The sequence below is a fragment of the Mastacembelus armatus genome, chromosome 16 (assembly GCF_900324485.2).
Source record: "Mastacembelus armatus chromosome 16, fMasArm1.2, whole genome shotgun sequence".
In the NCBI taxonomy this organism is placed as follows: Eukaryota; Metazoa; Chordata; class Actinopteri; order Synbranchiformes; family Mastacembelidae; genus Mastacembelus; species Mastacembelus armatus.
The window spans coordinates 7,497,952-7,523,294 of NC_046648.1; the positions used below are offsets into that span (position 1 = coordinate 7,497,952).

A 25,343-nucleotide genomic window follows, 5' to 3' on the forward strand; every position below is an offset into this window, starting at 1 on the left:
ACTATTCATCCATAGTCTAACACTGACCTCATGAGTACCTTATAGATGTCAAGAAGAGAAGAGAATCTGGTCAGACCTCTCAAAATAAAACTGTTCCTTTTTAATATTGCTCTACTTTCGAAAAAAAAAATGATTTCCTTCTGCAATGGACATTTTTGGACACTTGTATAATGAGAATAAAGAAAAAAGCAAGGACTGTTTCTGGTATTACATAAGAAGGGGTATTCCAGGCAAAATATTCCCCTTTTGATTTGTCTAATGAATTATGGCTCCTCTACTATTAGTTTTATTTCTACATGGTCTAACACTGTGATGAAGCTCTGTTTTTGTGATTATTTTAGCCACAAAGGGTTACAGTTATAGTCTTTGCGTGATTACATTAATACACACAAATCGTAGTGTGCAGTGGGACATTGTGGGCTGTAATCATAACCTACTGTTTTTCATAGTCAGCAACCACCTGTGATTAAACTGCAAGGGGCGGCCCTGTGCATTAACTGGAGAAGGACTATAAAAACAACATTATGTATATAGACATTGGGACGCTGTAATTGCTGAAGTAAAAATATTCCGTTTACATTCAGAAGACAAATCATTTCCGAGCTACGTCGGCGTAACACCTGGTGACTTCACGCAGCCGTGCGGCGAAGACGTCCATGCGGAAGAGCAGCGGATCTCTGTGTTTGGACTTGCAGCTAATCTGCAGTGCAGGCTGGGAGCTGTCAGTCGTCTGGTACGGGAAGCTATTGATGCTCTCATCACCTGTTATTTACATACAGCGGGACTGTAGTATGAGGAGGAAGAATATGTAGGATATACTGACCTGTTGTCTGCTGCCAAAGCTCTGTTGTCAGGTGAGCTGGCTTGTATGAGCGGGCTGTGTCGAGCCGGGCCCTGTATCTCCATCATTTCCCAATCTGCTACTAACGCTAGCTAACATTAGCCTGCTCGTCGGATCGCTGCTGTCGTCGAGCCGGGCACATGAATGAATGACAGCCGCTGGCCTGTGTTATACAAGGGTAAGCTTTTATTTCAGATTGAATTTGTGTCTTTGTTAGGTGTCATTTACATTAACGTGAGCTGAAATCACCTGACTAGCTAGGGACTAGGTAGCAATTAGCTGCTACTGTGACAGTTTTCGCTCTCCAGCACAGACGATAAAGGCGACAACATTTAGCTCAGATTAATATTTACAAGCGTTACCTAGCCAAACATACGTTAATCCAGTTGTCACAAGTATTTATCATACGTGTACAAGGGCTACTCTATGGACGACAGGTGTATGCAGGCTATGTTGTTAACACCTGACAGCCCTATAACACACGTCACACAGGTGTGTTTTACTAATCCAAGGGTGGGCAGCTCCAGTCTTCCAGGACCACTGTCCTGCTTGTTTTCCAACTATCCTTGACCCACTGATCACCTGGATCAGGCGTGATCAGTCGTCGGAAACAGGAAGATACCAATTCAGTTTGTCTTCACCCAGTCCACCCTCAGCTGAGATGGTATCTTCCAGCTTCTGATTGACTGAAAACACCTGATCCAGATAATCAGCACTAGGTAGGGCAGGGATAGATGGAAATCATGCATGGAAGTAGCCTTCGAAGACCAGGTCTGCCCACCCCTGATGTAATCTAGCTCAGTAAGAGCAACGCTGGAAGCTGTCTCAAGCTAACCTTAGTCACCTGCTCACAACCGTTACATTGTGCTGAACTTTTAGGTTCATGACTGTGTCTGTCAAAGTGTAGGTGTCTGAGCTGCACCTCACACTGCAAAAAAAGTCTATCCCCATTCATTTAGTTAGCAGTTTATCTTCTCCAAATGAAACCTTTATTCCACTGACATTTTGACATGTGACAACAGGGAAGCAAAGGTGGGATTTATAACATCAATAAACAATAGCTCACCGAGATGATTTCCTGGCATACTCACACTAGTAATGACTCATCGTTAATCTTATTAGTTCCACCAGAGCTGCTCTGACAGGTGAGAATGATTACCATGCAAAAGTCTTGCATAGTGGGAAAACTCAATTTGAAAATGTCACATGTCTTCTTAAATTAGAGACCCATATTTTCCAAAAATTCCAAAATCTTGTAATATATGTTTGTCCTAATATCTTCCACTGCAACTATTTAGGAATATCAGCAAGCATTTACACAAGTAAGATTAGAGTTGACATTATTTGTTAATCTGTTATTTGACAGCCAATATCAAGTTGACACTATAGGAGAGAAAGCTGTCTTAAGGAAAATTACATTGTTTCAATGTTCATGTTGAACAGGACAAGCCCACACGTTTTTGCTAATATTAGCCATTGCAGCTTTATTGGATTTGGTGTAGGCTATATGTCAGCCAGTAAGTTATAAGATATTGTTAGTACAAATATACCAAATCTGAGACAAGTTAGAGATAGTCAGTTTTTCTTTCAAATACAATGGCATTAATATTGAAGTGTTTATTACAGCATAATTAGTATAAATCTTTCCATCTGCTGAACAAACACATGTCAGGTTTTGTTATTCGTTTAAAATAACTGTTTTTGTGAAAGAAAACATGGGAGTGACAGCAGCAGCACTGTGTGAAAGTTGGTGACTCCTCCTCCTTTCCAAACTTTTTTTTGAAGGTTATTTTATCATACAGCAGATTGGTCATCTTGCTTCATTACCAAAGACATAAAGCAAAGATAGCAATGGCTGCTCACATCAGGATTTTTTCCAGATGATTTATATGATTCAGCCATTTAAAACGACCCAGGCTGCAGCCTAGTTCCGATTGATTGGTTAAAGCTTTTTGTTGTGGATCATACCTCATAATGGTTGTGGATTTTTGATCTCCTTGTTCTAAATTTCTTTTGTTTCTCTTTGTTACAGCTGTGATGTACATATGTGTGCTTGGTGTCTTACATTAGCATAATAACCACCCAGGAGAATGAATGCAGAGGAAGTGGAGCTGCTCAGTGACTCTAAGTACAGGAACTATGTGGCAGCAGTGGACAAAGCCCTCAAGAACTTTGAGTACTCCAGTGAGTGGGCAGACCTCATCTCTGCACTGGGTAAACTTAACAAGGTAAGCATCCAGCAGTCTGCAGCTTGAAATTATTAGTCAGCATATCAGCCTATCTTGGCTGATTTATTAACATTTTTTCATGTTATTGCAGGTTTTGCAGAACAATGCAAAATACCAAGTGGTTCCTAAGAAGCTGACAATAGGTAAAAGGCTGGCCCAATGTCTTCACCCTGCCCTGCCCAGCGGGGTCCACCGTAAGGCCTTGGAGACCTATGAGATCATTTTTAAGATCATTGGCCCCAAGAGGCTAGCAAAAGACCTCTTTCTTTATAGGTAATACTGGGTTGCCATAGGCGGGGGCTAATACATTTACTGGACGCAAAGTCATATCTTGTTCATCTCTGCAGCTCTGGGCTCTTCCCCTTACTCTCCAATGCTGCCATGTCTGTGAAACCTGTGCTTCTGGGGCTCTATGAGACCTACTACCTGCCCCTGGGGAAGACTCTGAAACCAGGACTACAGGGGCTGCTGACTGGGGTACTGCCTGGTCTGGAGGAGGGCTCTGAGTATTATGAAAGGTAATAGTAGAAAGAGAAAGAAAAACACAAGACATAAGTTTTATTGTGCACATATAGGCATTACAATGGGTCTTTAGGAGAAAACATTTTATAGAATAATTCGGAAGGCAACTTATTACAAATTGCATGATTCATATATGAGTCTGTGTAATAGATTTTTTTTAAAAATGAAAACTGTTTTGGTAGTCCATGATCTTCTGAACTGGAAAGCCTCTGCAGTCTAACACTAGACTAAAATAATATTTTGTAGATGCAGAGCACATGATTTATGCATTTCATATTTTCACATGCTGATATGTTGTTTGTTTTGTTAATGAAAACTTAGATGAGTAATATTCATTGACAACATATTTTTAATGACTTTCTTAATGCAAAGTCTCTAAGTCAGAGGCTGTAGCTCTTGATAAGTAAATCAAAATCTCTCCTACGTTTATTAAACTGCTTGATTTGTGTACAAACATGAAATAATATCTTGGCTTCACCAACACTCAGTCTCTGTCATCTGCTGTTGGTGCTTCTTGGAAGAAACAGGCTTATGAAGTAAATGCATCTAAAATCCAGTGAGAATTTGACAAATAGACTTTTGTAGTGCTTTTCTATGCCCTCAAAAACACATTTGTACTGTTTGCCCATTCACCCTTTCACAAACACACACACACACACACTGATGGGGCCATACAATGATTCACCCACTCGCATAGCAATGACACAGTCACAGGGAGCAACTTGGGTTCAGTGGCTGCCCATAACACCGGAAAAGCTGTCACATAAATAGATGGCAGTTGGAAAAGTTGGAAACTGCTGTGGAGTTTATGCTTTTCATGTCTGACTTCAAATGTATATTGTTTTCTTTGATTTATTGTTTTATGTAGCAGCATGGTTCCTGGAAGAGTGTTGTTTCATCTCCCATGCACTGTATTCACTGTACGTGGTTGAAAAAGACAATAAAAAGCTCTTGAACCTTCAGATATTGGCAAGAAATCCTACTGTAGTAGTGGAGATGGCAACTTGCAGTGAGATCCTAATGGCCTGAATAAATTTCAGTGAAAGCTCACTGACATTAAGCAATGAATTATAAATCATGATAGGCTCTGGTTTAAATGATGATGTCTCGTGGCTGACTGAGAAACCTGAAAAAAATAAAAAATCCAGTATACCCATTAAGGTCTACTACTAAAATTAGCTTACTGTTAGTCAGTCCCAACAACTGTGAACTGTGAACATCTAGTGCTTCTTTACAAGTGCTTTCATACCTCAGTGGCAGCTTTGCTTTGTGGTCTGCATCACTCAGTAGTGCAGCATATTCACGACAGTGGGATGTGTGTTTTTCATAGAACCAACACCTTGTTGGAGAAGGTGGCTGCAGCTGTGGAGCAGTCAGCCTTCTATTGTGCCTTGTGGGGCAGCATCCTGACCAGCCCTGCTGTGCGTCTCCCTGGGGTGACCTTTGTTTTGCTGCACCTCAACCGCAAGCTCTCTATGGAAGACCAGCTTTATGTCATGGGCAGCGATATCGAGCTCATGGTACGTGATCACATCCCTACAGATAACTTTTGTCAAAATATTGAAAACGGCATCATGCGAATACACTAATACATTTTTCTCTTCCCACTAGGTAGAGGCGGTCAGCACCTCAGTCCAGGACTCCAGTGTGTTGGTGCAGAGGAGTACGTTGGACCTGATCCTCTTCTGCTTTCCTTTTCACATGAGCCAGGTGAGGAAATCTGTGCATATGAGATCTCTCTTATTATATCAACTAGTAGTAGTATTAAATTAAGCATTGTTGTTATATTATTTCAAAAATGTAGATGTCTTTTTTCTTTTTCTGCAAATGTACAACTGCATGTGTGAGATCATAATGAGGTCACCAAGGCAGCCAGTCACAGTGATGACTTTGTGTTGCTGTTTGTTAAATCCAACACCACTAAACATTTCTGGACCTGTCAGGTCTGCAACACAACTCTTAGAGACAGCAAAACAGTCAAAAATATTCTGGTCTGTTGTGTTGTGTTCAGGCTACTCGCCCTGATATGATTCGGATCCTGTCAGCAGCGCTGCATGTGGTTTTGCGAAGAGACATGTCCCTCAACCGCAGACTCTACGCCTGGCTGCTGGGTGTGAAATACACACACAGACACTAATGCAACTCAAATATACAGGGTCCCCCTTCATTATGTCACTAGAATATTGTGGAATTACAGTGCAGTACATTCTGACAGTAAGATATTTTTCTTACATTTGTTAAGCTGTTGTAGAACCCTAACTATCTTTGGGATAACAGTAAAAATATTTAAATATAGTATTTATATTTTGTGAAAGCACTTTGACATATCTGTACCAGAATTATAGACATTTTACATAACCATGTAGGGAAATCTGAACATATATCTTAATTTTCTCTTGTTTGCAACTCACTGTGGATGATGATGATGATGCTGGTAAGTGGCTGCATGGCTCAGAATGGACATTGAATCTATCAAGATTTACATTCATATCTAAAGCAACATGCAATTAGAATGTCTTAAATGTGCTTACTTTCACTGTTAAACATCTCTGTTCATGGTGATTTAGGATTTCTTCCACAAAGCTGAAGATTTACTACTAATAATGTTCCAATGTTTTAATAATGTGTTGGACCACTCTTAACCCAATACCAGTAGTTTAGCTGTGATGAACTGCATCACTCTGAGTTAAAAGATTTTTTGCTGACTGAAACATAGAATTTGCAGCAGTAATTACCCAATCAAAGGCTCTCACTTATTTGCTTATTTAAATCCTGTCTTGTATTTACTGTACATGGACTTTATTTTCTGGCCAGGCGGTGTAGCTCACAGCATAATGCCAGTCTTAAACCAGATTCTGTTAGACAAAGTTGTCTTTGCAGTAACGTGACTAAAATATGGGATATTTCTGCAAATGTCCCGTACAAAGAAGAAGAAGGAATTAGCTGTTGGGGTTACTGTGACCAATCTTACAAATTGTTTATAACTCAAATGTGCAGAGTGGAGCAAGTTGATATTAAGATTTGTCCTGCTGTGGTTAATTGCCTTGACTCTTGCCTTTTGCTGAATATAAATCTGAGTACATGTGATTATGACTGTATGTCTTTTTTCTTTGAAGGCTTTGACAACAATGGGGCAATAACAGGCCCCCGCAGTACTCGACAAAGCAACCCAGAGGAGCACGCTACCCACTACTTCAACACCTTCTCTAAGGACATGCTGGTCCAGGTCAGGCTTTAAGCTAGTTACACTGTTCACCAATGAAAAAATGTTACGTACATTTTCTTAAAAAAAAAAAAAAAAAAAAAAATCCTATTCCTGCACACACACATACATATAGGTGTAACTGTCCTGTCATGCTCAGAACAGCGCTGGACTTTTAGGCATTTGATAAGCTCCAGGGGTTGGATCAAGGGGCACAGAGGGTGACCAGGAGGGAAAGTTTTGCTTTTGAAGCTACAGTATTTTTTTGTTTTTGTTTGCTCGTCTGCCATCTGCTCTTACGTCTTTATTGGAGCTACCTCCATTGGGACAAGGTTGAAACTACAGGGACCGTCTGTCCAAGGCCTTACTGCGTTATGGCAAATGATGCATGAAACACATACCAAAAAAAGGGAAACATGAAATGGGCTTGATGCAAAAATTAGATTGTTTCTGCCAGATATTATAGAAAGTAAAAGATCAAAAGCAAATCAACATGCCTTCTGCTGTGTCAAAAGTGTCTCTGGAGTTTAAATATATTTTCTGAGCTCTTTGGTAACAAAGTGTGTGTGTGCTTGTTTGCTTGCTTGTTTGTTTGTTTGCTTTCAGGCAATGGTGGGGATCTTGCAGGGCAAGGCCCGAGGTGGGGAAGAGGAGAGCATCCTCATGCACGATCTCAAGCCATTTCGCATCCTCGTCAGTCTCCTGGACAAACCAGAGCTTGGTAACTAGTTTAGCACTTTTTAGATCTAAACATGACTAGATCTATTTAGTGTTCACAACACATAAATAAGGGTGCCTGTCACACAGGTAAGGCTGTGACAGAACAGAAGTTAATACACAACAACTGAATGCATACTCCTAGTTTATGTGTCTTTCTTCAGGGCCAGCCATTCTAGAGGATGTTTTGATTGAAGTATTTCGGACTCTTCACACGCAGTGCCGAACAGAGCTGGATCTACAAAACCAGAGTCCTTTCAGCAAAGATCACACACACCTCAGCAGGTCAGTCCAGTGCATCACTTGTATGTCTGTGCCCCATTAGACATTACATATGAACCGTATGATAAAGGTTTGGTTGTTGCTGAATCATCAGAGGAAAAAAAAGTAAAATAAATTAACTGGGATATGTTAAAACAAATATCATCATATTAGAAATATGGGGTAATACATTAACCTCAATATACATGTGTGCCAAAACAGGAATAAAAAGTAAAATAGTTCACATTTAAATTTTATAAATATTGCCTTGCAAGTTTTAACACCACTTGATATTTTACCTTAAAACATTTTGTTGTTACTACATGTTTTTTGTTAATTTATTCATCTATATAATTTTAGGTTTTTGCAAATTAAGCTATTAAACTTATTTGTATGGTACTTTGTTATACTGTATTTGGACAGATAATATGATAGTAATATTTGTAATATCTGTATTTGACAGATATTCTTCTGACTCAAGTATTGTTATGACATAGCCTACTGTCGTGTCTCAGACTGTGGTTTCATGATACTGATTTTGCTTTCTGAATCATTCCCAGTAAACTAAGAGAAAACAAGAAGACAGCAGAACTGATTAAAACCGCCAATCTCCTGTTCAACTCCTTTGAGCCGTATTATATGTGGGACTATATTGCACGCTGGTTTGAGGAGTGCTGCAGGTTTGTATGATAAAATGATTACCTTAGGAAGGTTTGGGGCTCTCTTTCTGTTTGCACTGAAAAATGATTTGAAGTTTGGGGTTCCAGTGAAGTGATTACAGGGACATTAGGTGGTTTGTAAAATTTATGAGAGTCCTTTAACACCTTGCTGATTTCAACAGTTTTAGTCCCATGTATGTGCAATAAAGGTATAATAAGCCTGTGTGTGATTCCTAAATCTCAATATGTTTGTTCAGAATGTGATATGACAATATTGTTTATTACTTGGTACCAGGCAGTTTTCATACTTGTCTTTCTGGTACACATTGCCATATTACTCAGTGATTGTTTCTTCTTTATTCCTTATATGTGCCTGAAGTTAACTGATAACCATTATTCCTTACTCAAAATAATCAGGAATCCTCTGTTGCAGGTGGACAGTGAACAGCAGCAGATGTGCACAGCAGCAATGTGGGAGTTTAGATGCTTTGGAGCTCTCATTGGTGGAGTTCTGTCAGCTAGTCGATTTCCTGCTGGATATTGTTTCATTGGTGAGATTTTCTGTCATTCTCTCTTTCTTTCTTAGTTTCTTTCCTAGTTCTTTTAGTATTTGTCTTTCTTTTTTCTGTTTTTTTTCTCTTTGTGCTCTTTCTCTACCTTTTTCTTTTGCAGTACATATTCTTAGTCTTCTCTTTATTCCTTTTACTGTCTATGCTTTTACTCAGCTGATTTTCTCTTACTATTAAACTCTTACACTACTTACACTGTTTTGTTCCTTTTCCTCTTTCACATTGTTCTAATTACATTTGTGTTTTTCATCTTTTCAATATTTCTTTTTTGCTCATGTTTTTCCAATGCTGTCCTTTTGTGTTTTTCATTGTTCATTCTTTCATGTTTCGATTTCCCATCCTTCTAAGTATTTATAAGGGGTAGTTTTTCTGAAGATTGTTACATTCTTTTCTCTTACTACAGTCCCTTACCTCCTGCCCCCGCTTGGGCTTTCCATGTCATCCTTTGTCGTGTCCCCCCCCCCCCCCCCCCCTCTAGTGGCTCACACACCTCCTTCATCTCCTTAGTACCTTCCACAAACATTTACAATTCGATGTTCATTTTGTCAGATTCATCCGTCTGCTTCATTTCTTGATCCAGGTTTCAGATATTATGGCCACCATTAGGGTGTGTGTGTGTGCCGCCTCTCTGTTCTATGTGTGCAATCCTCATACAGGCTCAAAATGTGTTTTGTTTCCCTGGCAAATATATTGTTTGCATCTTTTTGTACAGTATTTCCAATCTCAATAGTTTGGAAATCCTTCACTCTTTTATTACCCTGTTTGTGTGAGTGCGTGTGTGTGATGTGTGTGTGTGAAGGAGAGACTGTGAGGTTAAGATGTTTGTTTCTGCAAACAAAGTGTTGTCTGGCCTGTGCTCTGCTTGCTCCTGTCTGTTCAAACTATCTGCTCTTTCTCCTTGAAGCCTACTAGAAGCATGAGGGTAATCTGCCAGGTAAAGTACTGCTCTTTCCTGCTTTTTCACCTCACCCTGCTTCACTGAGGCTACGATAACATTTCCGCAATGTCCTGCCAACATCCCTTAGGCCATCATTGTTCCTGCCCTGCTTTGACAGATCATTTCAGAATGATTGACTTATTGTCATTTTTTTAATGCCAAAAATGAACATGATCCCAAAGGAGATGTGGGATTATAACAGTCATTACATGTGGTGAAAACTTACCCTGGCTGTCTGGTGTGGATCTTGTGAAAATGAAATCTCCGCCCAGTGTGTATGTGCATTGTTTTAAGCATGCATGCAGTGCTCACATATTTGTAGGAAATGTGACTATGTTTTGATGCGTTTTTTTATGATTTTGTCATTATATTTTGCTCCTTTTTGTTCAGTTAAACATTACTTGCTTAAGTCAAATTACTGTCATTTCTAAAAATAAATAAATAACTAAGAATACTTCTTTCGCCATACAGTGTAAGAAAGCCACAGAAATCAAACATGAAGAAAAGAAGGCTTTGCATGCTTAGATATATAAGTCAGTTGTATTTAAAGATGCCTGCATCATTAAATACCTTAGTTGAGTCTAAATATTCAAAGCCTCTTTTTAATTAAAGAATGTGTAAATTAAAACATGAACTAATTACAAATGAAAAGCCAGAGTTTTAACATAAGGGTGTTTAACTGCAGGAATATGTATATTCTTGGAACCAAAAAAAAAAAACAAACATTTTTGGACTGAAACTGAGAGTAGTAGGTACTGTTAGGTTCAGTGATGCAGGTCTGCATTTAATGGAGCATTAGGTAAAATAAGTTAAAAAAAATAATTAAGAGCTTTCAATTAATAGAGAGTGGGAAGAAAAATCATTTTTAATTGGGATAAATGATGAATTTCAGGATGCCATATTTTTAGATCTTATACATATATCAAAGAAAACCCTGTGTTAAATAATTGACATTGAAAACTAAGTGCCTCTTATCAATGAAAGTACAGCATCAGCAGGAATTGTCAGCACTTTTTATCATGAGGTTCACCAATTTCTAGATATCCAGGAATTGCACTGTTAAGGTCCTCACTTATGTGTTTTCCAACATTTCCAGGAGACGTACATAGAAATCCAAACGGAGCATCTCCCTCAGCTGCTTTTGCGAATGGTGGCAGCTCTGACCTGTCACTTGCAGGCCCTCGGCCTCGGGGAGCTCACCCACTGCCTTCGTCTCTGCTCCAAGATTCTCAGCAAAGTGCAGCCACCGCTGGTGTCTCCCCTGGCCTTGCCCTCGGGGCCTCAGGCTCAGGGCCTCTCCAACTCCACTGGCAACCCCTCAAAGTCCACAAGGGATAAGGGTAGAGATAAGGAGGAGAAATGGGTGAGGAAAACTTTTGAAATGTTCATGCAGTAGGGAATGGGCAAAGTTTTGATCAGAAACAGATATTGAAAAGTGTTAAATATCACATTTTCCCTACAACTTTAATTGTGATTAGATCAGAGTCTCTGTTTGCTTTAGTGGTTAGTGAGAAATAAAAACTGTTCACAAGCTCCATACCAAAAGTGATGCCATGGCTATCCCTGACTTTGAACAACATTGCCAGCTGCTTATTCTCTTATGTCTCTGATCCTTAATAAAAGCTTTTGATAAAAACATAGGCCCTGTTGCTGCCACAGTCAGAGCCAATCCCAGTACATCCCACATGACCCATTTCCCCTATAAGTTACTGCCCAAAAGAGGTTAAAATGTTCTGATGGTGTGCCCTGGTCTCTGAACAGGGACGCTTCCTTGTTTCCTCCTGCCAGCCTTCTGCCCTGTGCTGCAGTTGGCTGGGTGGGCCTGCCATCCCACACTCCCTCAACACAAGGCATTTGAAGACTTCAGAACAAATGTTTCATTTGGCTGCCCAGGTCCTCCTAGTCCCTGTCGAGCAACCTGGTTGTTTAAGTGGTTGAGAGCTCAGTGAGGCACGATTAAGTTAAGTTCAGACAGTCCCATGCTCAGCGATGGATAGGGGCTAGGTAGACTGAGGTATAGCCCTGAGGGACAAGTAGAAAGACAGAAGGTAGTTATCCAACACCTGAGCCCAGCTTGCTTTTCCTCTCTGAGGAAGAAGAGGAGTAGACTAGCTTATGATGCCTGTTGGGTTGAGACACATCCATCAGAGTGGAAAACATCCTGCATACATCCACTGAATCGACAGTATAATGTCCCCACCTGGGAGGCATATGAAGAGTGTGTTATCTAACATGCCATCTGAGTCCAGGCCCCAGAATGCACATACTTCCTCGATCAAATGCCCTGAAATGCCGACTGACAAAGAATTGTGAGACCTTAACTCTGAAGAATGTTAGTCCAGTGTACAGTTCAGTCTACTGAGATACAGTATGCCTGCCATGTATACAACCTCATTATATAATGATTTTAAAGTTTGTGTGTGAGATGTGTAACTGCAGTTTTGTTTTGCAGTATTAATATATTTTGTGACATAATGTATGTTCATAAAATTGAATGAAGACAATGCATATAGAGATTAAATTCTAGAGGGAGTTTTCTCTTTTAGGCAAAAAAGATGGTTTAAGTCATCCAGTGTCATCACATCGTACTCTTATTTTGCCATGTAAATGTAGAATTTCACTTCTAGATTAGTTAATAAATAAATATACTAACACACTGGACTGACTCTGCATTAGGGTTATTAGTTACAACTGTGCTTTTTATGCTTTGACACGCTTATTCTTTGCCTTTGTCTCTTCTACTCTTCACAGGAATATGTCTTTACAACCTTTGCTTCTTGCAGGTCCTTCCTGTTGCAGTGGAGCTCCCTGGCTGTGGAGAAGTATTTGAGGATGGAGAAAATCCTCCCAGCAGTTGCTCCTCAGAAAGTGGCTTCACAGACTTTGTTCAGTACCAGGAAGATGGCCCAGTTGAGGCAGGGCGATCCCCTCATCCCCACCCAGCTGTCAAAACAGGCCGTCGTTCCTCAGGACCATCTCAGACCAAAACTCTGGACAAACCAGTAATGCAGTGCTGCCTGGAGCACTTCCAGCAGTTTCTCTCCCGCCTCATTACCTTGTATATTACTCCTGGTCGGGCAGACAGAGCTGAGGGTGAAAGAAATGAGGTCCTTCAGTCTGGGCCTCTGGTTTCTGAGGGTTCCCAGCACAGTGATCATATCGAGCCATACTCCGATCCTGGGCTGATCCAGAAGGAGTGTGTTTCTGCCTTCACTGCCGCCTGCCAGCTCTTCCTAGAATGCTCCAGTTTTCCTGTTTATATTGCAGAGGGGAACCTCAAGTCCTCACCCACACAGGAAGAGCAGTTTGGTAAGAACTAAAACCACTTTTGAGTAATGCATCAGAGGGAAGCCTCTTTATTTTAGCACCTACTTGCAGTATATGAGCTCTTTAGCAATAGCAGTGAGCACTTGAATAATTTGAGAAACGGGGGTTGTGTGGACACACTTTTGGTTTTTAATAAAAACATGAAAATCTTGCAGTACAAGATGAAGATGTACTACATGTAAATCCTGTGTATCCCTCCTACAGACAGTGAGCGGGTTCGCTTGCCAGTATGGCTGCAGACCCTGATGGATGCATGCTGCCTGTCCAGTAACTTCAGCCTGCAGGGTGTGGCCATCTCCCTGCTTATGGATCTAGTGGGACTCACCCAGTCAGTTGCCATGGTGACTGCTGAAAGCGTGGCATCTGGTGGCAGCTCTGAGTCCACCCAGCCGATGAGTCCCAGCCAGGGTCGAGTAGCTGTCGTTATCAGGCCACCACTCACTCAGGGAATTCTGAAGTACATTGCTGATAAGACAGATGTCTTCAAGGTAAAGATCCTGTTTCAAGTTGCAGTGAAACTACCTGTTGTCTTCATGTTTGTTTAAATCTCTAATCTTTTGCTCAGAGCGTGGCTTTAATCCTGTGGGAACAGTTAAGTGAAAGAACACCACAGCATCATCAGCGCAGCGTAGAACTCTTCTACCAGCTCCACAACCTGGTGCCTTCCTCCAGCATTTGTGAGGACGTCATCAGCCAGCAGCTCATGCACAGAGACAAGGTCAGCGCTGTGTACACATGACCTTTCAGGTCACGGTCGTTAGATGAAAAACGCACCATGCTGAAGCACCTTTTTCTTGCAGAAAATCCGACTGGAGGCTCATGTGAAGTTCTCTGTGTTGTGGCATTTAACACGAGATCTGAACATCACCAAGTCTTCTCCTTTTAGTCGCACATTTGACAGGTGGGTTTGAACCACTTCAGCAAGGTGTAGAATTAGCTTGAAATAGCCTACTATTATATATCCCACCTTTTATTTGATGCTCTGTCCTTTTCATTTTCATCTTACATCCATGCTATTTCTCTCTTCACTTCTTTTCACTTTTTCCTTCAGATCTCTCTTCATCATGCTCGACAGTCTGAGCTATTGGGATCCATGTACTAGTGCAGTTGGTCGGGCCTGGCTGAATCAAGTCCTTCAAAGACATGACATCGCTCGAGTTCTAGAGCCTCTCCTCCTACTCCTTTTACACCCTAAAACACACAGAGTGTCCATTCAGAGGGTACAAGCTCAGCGCCACTGGGCCTGTGCCTTTCCAGACCCGCCTGAACTGGAACCATCAAAACCCATCTACAACAGGGACTCCGGCTTTTCAGACAGTGAGCAATGGCTGTTAACTCTACTTTTTACTGATTGTGGCTGTATCCTGTAGTACCACTATGACATCTGTTTATATTTTCTTTTATTCATTAGATTTTAGTCAAATCCAAGGAAACAGGGTGACACAAGAAGATCTCAGAGGTCTGGCAGTGTGTGACATGGAGCCATTCTGTTTGACAGTTAACCCATTAAGTGACAGCCTGTCCTTACTCAGTCTGAGCAGTGAGAATTTGCAGCTAGCTGGTGAATATCAGCCTGCCCAACAGGGGGAGCCCCAGAGCTCAGAGTCCAGTGGTTCTCATTTGTCTGTGGTGGAAAATGGCAGCTTTGAAGAACCAGAGGGTGTCAGCAGCACAGCAGTTGGTTCAGACCAACATCCTGGTTCCTCAGAGAACATGTCTGAGGACTCTATAGAAGAGATTGTGTCCTGTATTGTAAAAGAGCTAATAGACAGGGTTCTGAGTTTTGTAGATGAGGGATCTCTTGAAGTCTCATCTCCACCTGAAAACTGGCCACAGACTGATACAGACAGTACCTCCTCAGATACCTCCACTTGTCCCCATCTTGACTCTGGTGATCCTCCTGCTTCTGACCACCACACTCTGCCAGAGATGTTGGCTGGAAGCACACTGGAGTTCCTCTCTGTCACACAGGCTGATATGTCTACAGAGGAGCAGCACAGGGAGGGCATCACCCGTCATAGTTCATCTCCTTCTATTGTCACGTTGCCAGACAGTTCGGACCCAGCCACCCCTGACCACAACCTGCAGGTGGATGACCCGCAGGCCCGTAAACGTAGCCATAGCAGCACCCAGCTCAGCCTTAAGGGGAAGATCATGGAGAGGCTTGCAGACAAGTCTCCAGGGGCAAAGCCCAAGATTAAGAAGGCCAAGAGGAAAGAGGAGGAGAGGCAGAGAAAGGCAGCGAATCAAGCTGAGAAACTGCGGCCTGCCAGTATTTTCTTTGGGGACAGCCTGGATCTAGAGAACTGGTATAGCTGTGGGGAAGGTGAGGTATCAGAGATTGAGAGTGACACTGGCTCACCCACTGGGGGCTCTGGCGGGACTGCAGGGGGTGTTGGTGTCACAGGACGCCGATCATCCTCTGCTCCACCTCGCTTTAACATCCATCCTCTCTATCAGCATGTCCTGCTCTACCTCCAGCTGTATGATTCCTCCCGGGCCCTCCATGCCCTGTCAGCCATTGCAGCCATGTTGAGAGCCGCTCCCTCAGGGTTTGTAAGCGCCATCTCCACCACCAGCATCAACAACACCTACACTCCACAGCTTTCTTTGCTCCAAAACCTCCTGGCCCGTCACAGGGTCTCAGTCATGGGCAAAGATTTCTACTGCCCCATCCCCCAGGATTCCCACTCCCACTCATTCCGCAGCGCCATGTATCTAGAGATCATCATCTCGCTCTGTCTCTACTTCCTGAGAAGCTATTACTCTGCCCATGTGGCAGCAGGCCCTCAGGATTTGGCAGGGAACCGGGCCATGCAGCTGACCAGTGTGGAGGTCCTAACTCTCCTCTTCAATGAATTAGCCAAAGTCAGAGGTGGCTCGGCTAAGGGCTTTGCTAGTTTCATCAGTGATGTCCTCTCTAAATGCAAAGTTCAGAAAGTGGTTCTCCATTGCCTGCTGTCCTCCATTTTCAGTGCTCAGAAGTGGCATGAGCAGCGAATGGCAGGGATCAATGTGGCCACTGTGGAAGAGGGTCTGTCAGAGGACAGTGTGATCAACCTGTCAGAAGACCAGATAGACAGCTGTAGTGCTGTCCAATCCCAGTTGCTAAGACTGCTGCAGAGCCTTGTTGTGCTTGAGCACAGAGTCCTGGTGCCAGCTGATGAAGGAGGAGAAGGAGGACCTGTGGGAGGAGGGGCAGGGGGTGGAGGTACAGGAAGTTGTGCTGGTGCAGGGTTTGAGATCCTCGGTGGAGAAGTGGAGCATGTTAACCCTCAGCAGCCAATGACATCACTGCAGTACCTCCATGGACAGCCAATCACAGCGCAGGGTATGTTCCTGTGTGCAGTGATCAGGGCATTGCATCAGCAGCATGCATGTAAGATGCATCCCCAGTGGATAGGACTCATCACAGCCACTCTGCCATACATGGGGAGGGTACTGAGGAGAGTGGTGGCCTCGGTTACGTTGCAGCTGTGCAGGAACCTGGACAATCTTCTTCAGCAGTACCGTTATGAGACCGGGATAACTGACACCAGGTATTAGCATCTATATTGTTGGTAGTGATGTGACATGCTGATATGATAGCTTCAGTCAGTTACATCATACAGGCAGTGTAATTAAATTTAACAAAGCGATGATCACCAGATGGCGCTCTTGACCATCAGATGCAGTTGTTCTCTTATAGACCATACAATATATCTTTCTGATTTACCAACTGTCCAGGATGTATAATGCTTCAAAGTATTGTGTTGACAAATATTCATTCTTTGACTAAACTTCATATTCTCTGTTCAACTTCTAGACCCCAATGGATGGCTCTCTGCATCCCTCCTGACCTGATACTAACAGTGCTGGAGGGGGTGACAGCCATCATCCATTACTGTCTACTGGATCCCACTTCCCAATACCACCAGGTGAGGGTGCTATGTACCACATAATTGTAGTTAATCAGAACTTGTGTGTACAGTTGTTTCAGTAGAAATTCTGAATGCTGACCTTCTTTGCTGTATTTTAGATACATGTATCTTTACTTTATTTGTGTGTAATTGAGATATGCTTAACAGTTTCTTATTTCCTTTTACAAGATGCTTCTTTGCACAGTACAGTATTGTAACATAAGCACTATTTTTTTTTGTGCATATCTATTCTCTCAGTTACAAGTTAGTGTTGACCAGAAGCACCTCGCTGAGGCTCGTTCAGGCATCCTGTCCATCCTTCACACCATTATGTCTTCTGTCACTCTCCTGTGGAGCATTCTACACCAAGCTGACAACTCTGACAAGCCAGCTGCTGCCTCTGCTGCCTCTACTTCCAACATCAACCTGGGCTCCACTAAGGTACACATTTCTTTTCAACCAAAGACTTTTTATCAACTATAGTTTTGGATTTTTCTTCTGATAGTTATTAGCTCCATCCGGATTGTATTAGTTTTTCTAGAGGTGGTTTGGAAAAACCACTCTCCAAGAGTGGCTTGCACTCTCCAGGTCGGAGGAGAGATCTTGCCTCAAGTGGAGGAGTTTAAGTATCTTGGGGTCTTGTTCACGACTGAGGGAAGAATGGAACGGGAGATTGACAGATGGATCGGTGCAGCTGCAGCAGCAATGCAGTCAATGTACCTGTCTTTTGTGGTAAAGAAGGAGCTGAGTCGAAAAGCAAAGCTCTCACTTTACTGGTCAATCTATGTTCCTACCCTCACCTATGGTCATGACCGAAAGGACAAGATCATGGGTACAAGCAGCCGAAATGAGTTCCTTGGCAGGATGGCTGGGCGCTCCCTTCGAGACAGGTTATGGAGCTCGGTCACCTGGGAGGAGCTTGGAGTAGAGGCACTGCTCCTCCACATCGAGAAGATGTCTCTCTAGGGAGGTGTTCTGGGCATGCCCACTGGGAGGAGGCCCTGGGAGCCCAGGATATGCTGGAGGGACTATGTCTCACAGCTGGCCCGGGAATGCCTCGGTATTCCCCCGGAAGAGCTGGAGGAAGTGTCTAGGGAAAAGGAAGTCTGGGCATCTCTGCTTTGACCGCTGCCTCCGTGACCCGGGCCCAGATAAAGTGGCAGAAGATGGATGGATGGATGGATGGGGTTGGAAATTAGATTGTTACTACAATAATAGAGAGATTTTTATCCTGCACTGAACTTCATTTGTAATCAATCAGGGCCTTTATACATATAAGAGGAACAATTAAAGACCAGACAAGCTGCCTTATTTACCTTTGCAACAAACTCCCCGTTTAGTCAGTTGGAGCATTTTAGATGCAGCAATATATGTATAAAGGTTATTTTGCATCACTTATGAGATAACTGTTGATAAGGGCATGTGATACACATCTGAAAAAAATAAGTATCTATAGTCATTTAAGAATATAACACTGTGCTTGATTCATTTCTAACTTCAGGCATTTCCCAGCACAATGTTCATGAAGTGGTCACCCACATGAATACACAATGAAAGGTACTGATTGTAATTAACCTAAGGTACTTAAATTTGCTTACTACTTAAAACTTGAATTTCTACAGAATCTCCGTCAGCAAATCCTGGAGTTGTTGGGTCCAATCTCCATGAACCATGGTGCTCACTTCATGGCAGCAATTGCCTATGTTTGGAACGAAAGGAAACAGGTGAAGACTCCAGTCAGGAATAAGGTGGGTGTTGTAAAAAGTCCCACATTTATCGTTTTTAGCTTTTATTGCCTGGAGGCTTGCAGTGACAACTTTCATTGTTTTTAACTTTCCTTGCTAGTGAAGTCTTTTCTGTTTGCATGTTGAAGTAAAATGTCTGTAAAGGTTGTAGAGTAAAACATGACAGTATTTCATTTTAACCTTTAAGCGTGGGTCCTAGAAGAGATGCCTTAAAATGACCATTTAACAATAAGACATAAGAAATAATAATGGTGATGCTTGTTTTTCATTTTGCCCTTACTGTCAATGAAGAAAGATCTGCAACCAGGTTTTTAACTGCTGTCTAGTCATTAGGCTTGTGAAATACAATACACTTCCCATTCAACATGAGTGTTTGAGTGAAATTATTATACTATTTGAATTTATACTGCTGACATGTATTTACCCTATATGTCTTACAGGTGATCCCTCTAGCTAGCGAAGAGCAGCTCCTGCTGGTTGAGCTGGTTCGATCAGTCAGTGCCATGCGCACCGAGACAGTTATGCAGACAGTTAAAGAGGTTCTGAAGCAGCCACCTGCCATTGCAAAGGACAAGGTTGGTGTTTTGCTTTTTGTTGCTGACATCAACTGTACATCTCTGCTGTTGCTTCCTGTCTTGTAGCTTAGTTGGTTTCAAATCCATCATCTGATTTCTCATCAAAGGATATTAGATACTGCATCTTCTTTAGCTTTCCTCTCTGTACCTACAGAAACACCTGTCTCTGGAGGTCTCTATGCTGCAATTCTTTTATGCCTATGTCCAGAGGTGAGTCCATTGCTTCCCAAGTGTTTATATGTATCTCTCCTATGTAATGTATATCTCCAATACTATTTTTAAGCCATCTAATATTCATAAAAGTCCTACATGTGCTACGAAGTGTGACTCTTTGCATATATGTTTGTGCTCTGTTTTTGTTGAAGGATCCCTGTGTCCAGTTTAGTGGACAGCTGGCCTTCTCTGCTAGCACTGCTGAAGGAGTCTGTACAGTTAGGCCTACCTGCCCCTGGACAGTTTCTTATACTAGGGTTGGTTTCTCTTCCTTCTCTCCTGTTACTTGTCATGTGAAGAATCAATTTTACTTTGGGGTATTGTGGGTATTAGGGGGTCTACTCAGTTAAATGGTCACAGTGTGGATCTGAATGAATCAGTCTGTAGACATTACCACTTACCACTTGATATTACGTTCTTTGATTCTCTAGAGTTCTGAATGAGTTCATTTTGAAGAATCCCAATCTGGAGAGCAAGAAAGACCAACGGGAGTTGCAGGTACTCTAATTACCTTAGCCACCAATTCAACTCCCATCTGTCTCCTTTATATCTGAAAATTAGATGATACCATGTAAATGCTAGGCTTTGTCATCTCATGATAGATTGAAGTTTGTCTTAGTTTCATAGTCTACAGTCACAAAACATTACAGTAAAATTATATTGAACATAACATTCTGCTGAATTACTGTTTTCAGGATGTGACACATAAAATTGTGGAGGCCATTGGGACAATTGCAGGTTCATCTCTGGAGCAAACCACATGGCTGAGGAGAAACCTGGAAGTGAAGGCTTCTCCTCAGATAGTTGTGGATGGAACCAGCCTGGAATCTGATGTAGAAGGTGTTCTGACTACAACCACTGGTTGAATTTAATACTGCATTGTCAATGAAGGATGTTTTTGTGGAACTGGATATTACTACATGTTTATTAGTTTGACTTGCTCAGTCTAATCACTAATTTTTGACTGCATCTAAAGTGAATGGTTTAATATGTGTCTTGTTTTGTTACATTGTATTAATGGCTAGAGAGATTTCTGGTTGATAATAGTGTATTTGGATATAAAATTAAATGTAGCTAATAATCTAACTCTGGCTGTTTGCAGAAGCCCCTATGGGGGACCTTTAAAAGTCAACTGCAGTTGCATTGTCAGGGATTAATGAAATAACCTAAAGATCTAAAGATCTGAATGGTAGACACTAAAGTTAGATGCAGTCTAAACACATTCTTCTGTTAACATGCAATAGCATCTCCAGAAATACCTCTAGACTTTGTGTGGCATTATGATCTACTAGATAGCTGCTGTTAATGTTTGGTATGTGTGTTTTGTAGATTTAATGCTCACGGTGATGGAGGCCTCCAGCTTCACTCCATCAGTATACAGTGTTCACGCCCTTACGCTGTTGGCCGAGGTAAAACTCTTGTGTCCGATTCAGCTCGGCCTCCCCTTCGCTACTGTTCAGTCAGTGCCTCTGCCAGTTAGTTCTGCTGTTCAGCTCGATTACATCTCATGATGCTCTCACTCACATTTACTTTCAGTGTAGAGGCCTGTTGCTCTCAGACAAACCTCTACAGTACACTAACACCTTCCAGCTGAGCTCTTTACAGCTGATTTGTGACCACCTCCACACCTCTGCCTAAATCATTAGTAGTGATCCAATAAATCAATCCCCGAGATTTAGTGCTGTGCTGTAACTGAGCTAAGTTGGTCAATTGAAATCAATTGCCATATTCTTCCATTCTGGCTTTTTAAGCACAGTGTGGACTTACTTGTGCAGTGTTGGTCTATCCTTTACTTGTATTTGTATTTATGGATTAATTGGTCTATTCATGGCTATATGTCAGTATATACTGCATGCAGTTTGTCTTACTGATGCAGTAATTTACTTCCTCCTATATATAATTGTTCAGACAAGAAATAAAAGTTGCTCAATAATTGCTTCTTTTCAGCCAAGCAATATTGGCTACTAATTTGTCAAAAGGTCTGTCATGTTTACTGAAAGCATGTGGTTCAAGACATGATGAAGTCTGAATTGATTTATTCATTATTAGGTGCTGGCTCATCTGTTGGACATGGTGTTCTACAGTGATGAGAAGGAGAGGGTGATCCCACTGCTGGTTAACATTATGCACTATGTAGTGCCTTACCTTCGCAATCACAGGTGTGGCAAAGCTTTATTATCACTGATATGCCCTGCCCTTCTGTGTATGCATGTGTTTAGAATCTAACATGCATGTTACATCACTTAAACTTCGCTAATGTTTCCTGTTTCCCCCTGGCAGTGCTCACAATGCCCCTAGTTACCGGGCCTGTATCCAGCTCTTGAGCAGTTTGAGTGGGTACCAGTACACTCGCCGTGCCTGGAAGAAGGAGGCCTTCGACCTTTTCATGGACCACACTTTCTTCCAGATGGACTCCTCCTGCGTCAGTCAGTGAGTAGGAGAAGGATTTAAACATGTGTGGGTGACCACTTTTAAAGCTGATGCTACAAGATGCATTTATGATTCTACACAACCAAAATAGAAACAACATTTTAAAGAAGTAGTTCATCTCGGAGTGGATAGTCAGTGATTATCCCTGCAATATTTTTGTACTGCCAAACATTTGGAACATATGTTTACAACCTGAACAAACATTATGACAATTAAATCCCTCCAAACAGCTTGAGTATTAGTGTTTTATAAAGAACAAAATCAGTACGGATCTATAATACAAGTCCAGTATTTACCACTAACTTTTACTTAAGTGATTGTTGGTTTTATTGTAATATCACCACATCAAGGTGCATTTGGAAATATATTTCCAACTACAAATCCAGACCGCAAAAGGCTTGACTATTGTGATGTAGGTTGAAAATGTGTTATATATGTTCACGAGGAAAGAAGCGTAAGTATGTTTTGAGATTCGAGGAGATGTAGAGTGTACATGCACATTAACATGTTAAGGATTATCACAGCTGTCTTCCCTTGGTTGAAAAAATAGAAATGTGACTTCAGTGTGAATGCAGTTATCCTGTTTTTTTTTATTTTTTCTCAACATATATTTGTAATGGCATACTGTATGTTGAGGCCAAGTCTAATTTGTCTCTGTATGTTTATGGTACAGTGTAGTGGTCCACCATTAAGATTCTTTCTTTCTTTTTTTTTTAGCTGGAGAGCCATCATTGACCACCTGATGACTCATGACAAGACCACATTCAGAGACCTCATGAGTAAGCTTTAAAGATGTTTGGAGGTTGTAGGTCTTACCACTGGGTGTACTTACAGATATTACCCAGATCATGTTTACTTGACACTTGCAAGACAGTAGCAAAGTGTTTTGCTACATTTTCACTGTAATCAATCCTGTTGATCATTCAGCAGCAAAAAACTGCTAAATGTGAAAGCCTATTAGCAGGTTCAAGACTGGCAGATTAAAGGTGATTAATAACTGCTGGTGTTTCCTTTAGCCCGGGTGGCCGTAGCCCAGAGCAGCTCTCTGAGTCTGTTCACCAACAGAGATGCTGAGCTGGAGCAAAGGGCAATGCTGCTCAAACGCCTGGCCTTCACCATCTACAGCAGTGAAGTGGACCAGTACCAGAAATACCTTCCAGACATACAAGGTAAACACTACACATGCACTTCTCATATGTTCACTGGCATGCAGCAGTGATTAACCTTTGTTTTCTGAGACACCCCCCAACAAATAGTATAACAGTGAAGTCTAACAGACTGAGCAGATACTCAGATGTGTGTGTGTTGTTGTGTTTGTTTGTTTTTTTTAGAGCGTCTGGTAGAGAGCCTGAGGCTGCCTCAGGTACCCATCCTTCATGCTCAGGTGTTCCTGTTCTTCAGAGTGCTGCTGCTGCGCATGTCACCTCAACACCTCACCTCACTGTGGCCCACCATGATCACTGAGCTGGTAAACTGCCTTGACTGACTGCTCTCTTGCATATTCACACACTCATACACACTTGTTGAAACTCTTGGTTTCCATGTAGGTTCAGGTGTTTCTACTGATGGAGCAGGAGCTAACAGCAGATGAAGACATATCAAGGTAGGTCATCTGGTGACACAATATACTGCACAGGAAATGACTTCTTCCTGTGATACGTTAGTGGTTCATTCTCTCCTGTCTCTGTCTAGGACATCAGGACCATCTGTGGCTGGGTTGGAGACCACCTATTCTGGAGGGAATGGCTTCTCCACCTCCTACAACAGCCAGCGCTGGCTCAACCTCTATCTGTCTGCCTGCAAGCTGCTGGACCTGGCCTTAGCCCTACCTCCTGAGAGCCTGCCTCAGTTCCAGATGTCAGTGCAAACAAGACTGGCTCATAATCAGCCTTGAATGTGATTGTGTTGAACCAGACAAAAATTTGTTAAAAGGAAATTCCTTGTGCTCTGCTCAGTATGGATAAATTCAGCATGGATCACTGGTGATGACGATTTTAATTTAGGGAAAATCCAAACTCAGTATGTAAAGCCCATTTGGGTTAACACGTGAATAAGTTATTTTGATATTGTTTAGGTCATCTGTTGACTAGATCAAAATAGCATTCTTTCTGAGTGAGTTCTGGCTCGTTACAGGTACCGCTGGGCCTTCATCCCAGAGGCGTCAGATGATTCAGGTCTGGAAGTGAGACGTCAGGGGACTCATCAGAGGGAGTTTAAGCCCTACGTGGTTCGATTGGCCAAGCTGCTGAGGAAACGAGCCAAGGTATTTCATCAACTTGCTGTCTGCACAAGGTTATTAAATGATGGAGATAAATGACTGCCTCTTACAAAGAGCATGTTCAGGGAAATAGTCATTAAAACACTTAATAGGTTATTGGTATTGTTGTAGCCCATTTCATTCATGACACAGTTCCCTGACATGAATCTTTTAACTCCAATAACTCACTCATTTCTTCCTCCCCTAGAAAAACCCAGAGGAGGACTCCTCCACCCGAACCCTGTCCTGGCAGCCAGGTCACCTGATGCTGACCCTCTATGTGATCCGCAGCTTGGAGCAACTGCTTCCCTTCTTCAACCTGCTCAGCCAGGTGTTTAACAGCAAGGCCAGCAGCCGCTCAGGCCCCGCCTACTCTCACAACGCTGCAGACTCCTCCCTCTCCAGCCACAAGGAGGGCCACAAACTGGAGAGCCAGAAAGTGTTCTGGAGTCGCGCTCGACAGAACATCGAGGAGATGGTGGAAAAAGACTTTCTAGAGGGTCTTATCAAGACATGAGAGCACAACAACTGGAGGAACAGGGGGATTAACACAACTGAACAACACTAGTGAAACACCTCAACTTGTACAGTAGAGAACATGGGAATATAAATGGAAAAAAATTGTTTGTACATTTTGTATTTATAATGATTATTTTACTTTTCAAAAGCTATTGTATTTGATTTTAATTTTTTGTATATATGGAAGAGCTTTGATGACTGACTTTTAACATTTCATGTGGGTCCTCTGGGACAAAGTGAAGATGCTGTGCCATTCCATATCTATGTGACTTAATAAATAAAGATTTGTAATGAGGGGTTATACAGACTATGTCCACATGACATTTAAAAGGCACTTTTAAATATTTCATATTTTGTGTATTAATCACAAAGGATTTTTCATGTGATATAAATTTATGATTTGAAATAACAGCTTGGTGGAATATAGAAAACATAGAAGACT

At 42.0% G+C, this 25,343-nt stretch overlaps 1 protein-coding gene across 2 annotated transcripts; it reads left to right on the plus strand.

The window, feature by feature from the left end:
- Positions 1 to 675: 675 nt before the first annotated feature.
- On the plus strand, positions 676 to 25,202 carry dop1a (DOP1 leucine zipper like protein A). Of its 2 annotated transcripts, none has more exons than XM_026293568.2 (37): positions 676 to 1,019; positions 2,874 to 3,069; positions 3,161 to 3,342; positions 3,417 to 3,587; positions 4,922 to 5,111; positions 5,203 to 5,301; positions 5,603 to 5,702; positions 6,708 to 6,817; positions 7,400 to 7,514; positions 7,675 to 7,795; positions 8,332 to 8,451; positions 8,864 to 8,981; positions 11,033 to 11,299; positions 12,720 to 13,245; positions 13,468 to 13,751; positions 13,829 to 13,981; positions 14,064 to 14,164; positions 14,315 to 14,580; positions 14,675 to 16,802; positions 17,069 to 17,180; positions 17,421 to 17,603; positions 18,785 to 18,910; positions 19,348 to 19,482; positions 19,637 to 19,692; positions 19,848 to 19,952; positions 20,127 to 20,193; positions 20,391 to 20,535; positions 21,025 to 21,104; positions 21,745 to 21,854; positions 21,976 to 22,125; positions 22,843 to 22,904; positions 23,142 to 23,294; positions 23,457 to 23,593; positions 23,673 to 23,728; positions 23,818 to 23,982; positions 24,259 to 24,388; positions 24,591 to 25,202. In XM_026293568.2, the coding sequence occupies exons 2-37, from the start codon at positions 2,932 to 2,934 to the stop codon at positions 24,897 to 24,899; spliced, it is 7,470 nt and encodes a 2,489-aa protein (XP_026149353.1). In that variant the 5' UTR covers positions 676 to 1,019; positions 2,874 to 2,931; the 3' UTR covers positions 24,900 to 25,202. The 2 variants fall into 2 exon arrangements, with proteins under 2 accessions (XP_026149353.1, XP_026149352.1); XM_026293567.1 differs by having other exon boundaries at positions 2,912 to 3,069; positions 24,591 to 24,899.
- The last annotated feature ends 141 nt before the right edge of the window (positions 25,203 to 25,343 follow it).

Coding starts and splice junctions, on each gene's coding strand:
- dop1a (XM_026293568.2), top strand. CDS start 2,932: ATGAATGCAGAGGAAGTGGAGCTGCTCAGTGACTCTAAGTACAGGAAC. Junction 11,300..12,719: donor GAGATAAGGAGGAGAAATGG/GTGAGGAAAACT, acceptor TGCTTCTTGCAG/GTCCTTCCTGTTGCAGTGGA. Junction 23,729..23,817: donor GCAGATGAAGACATATCAAG/GTAGGTCATCTG, acceptor GTCTCTGTCTAG/GACATCAGGACCATCTGTGG.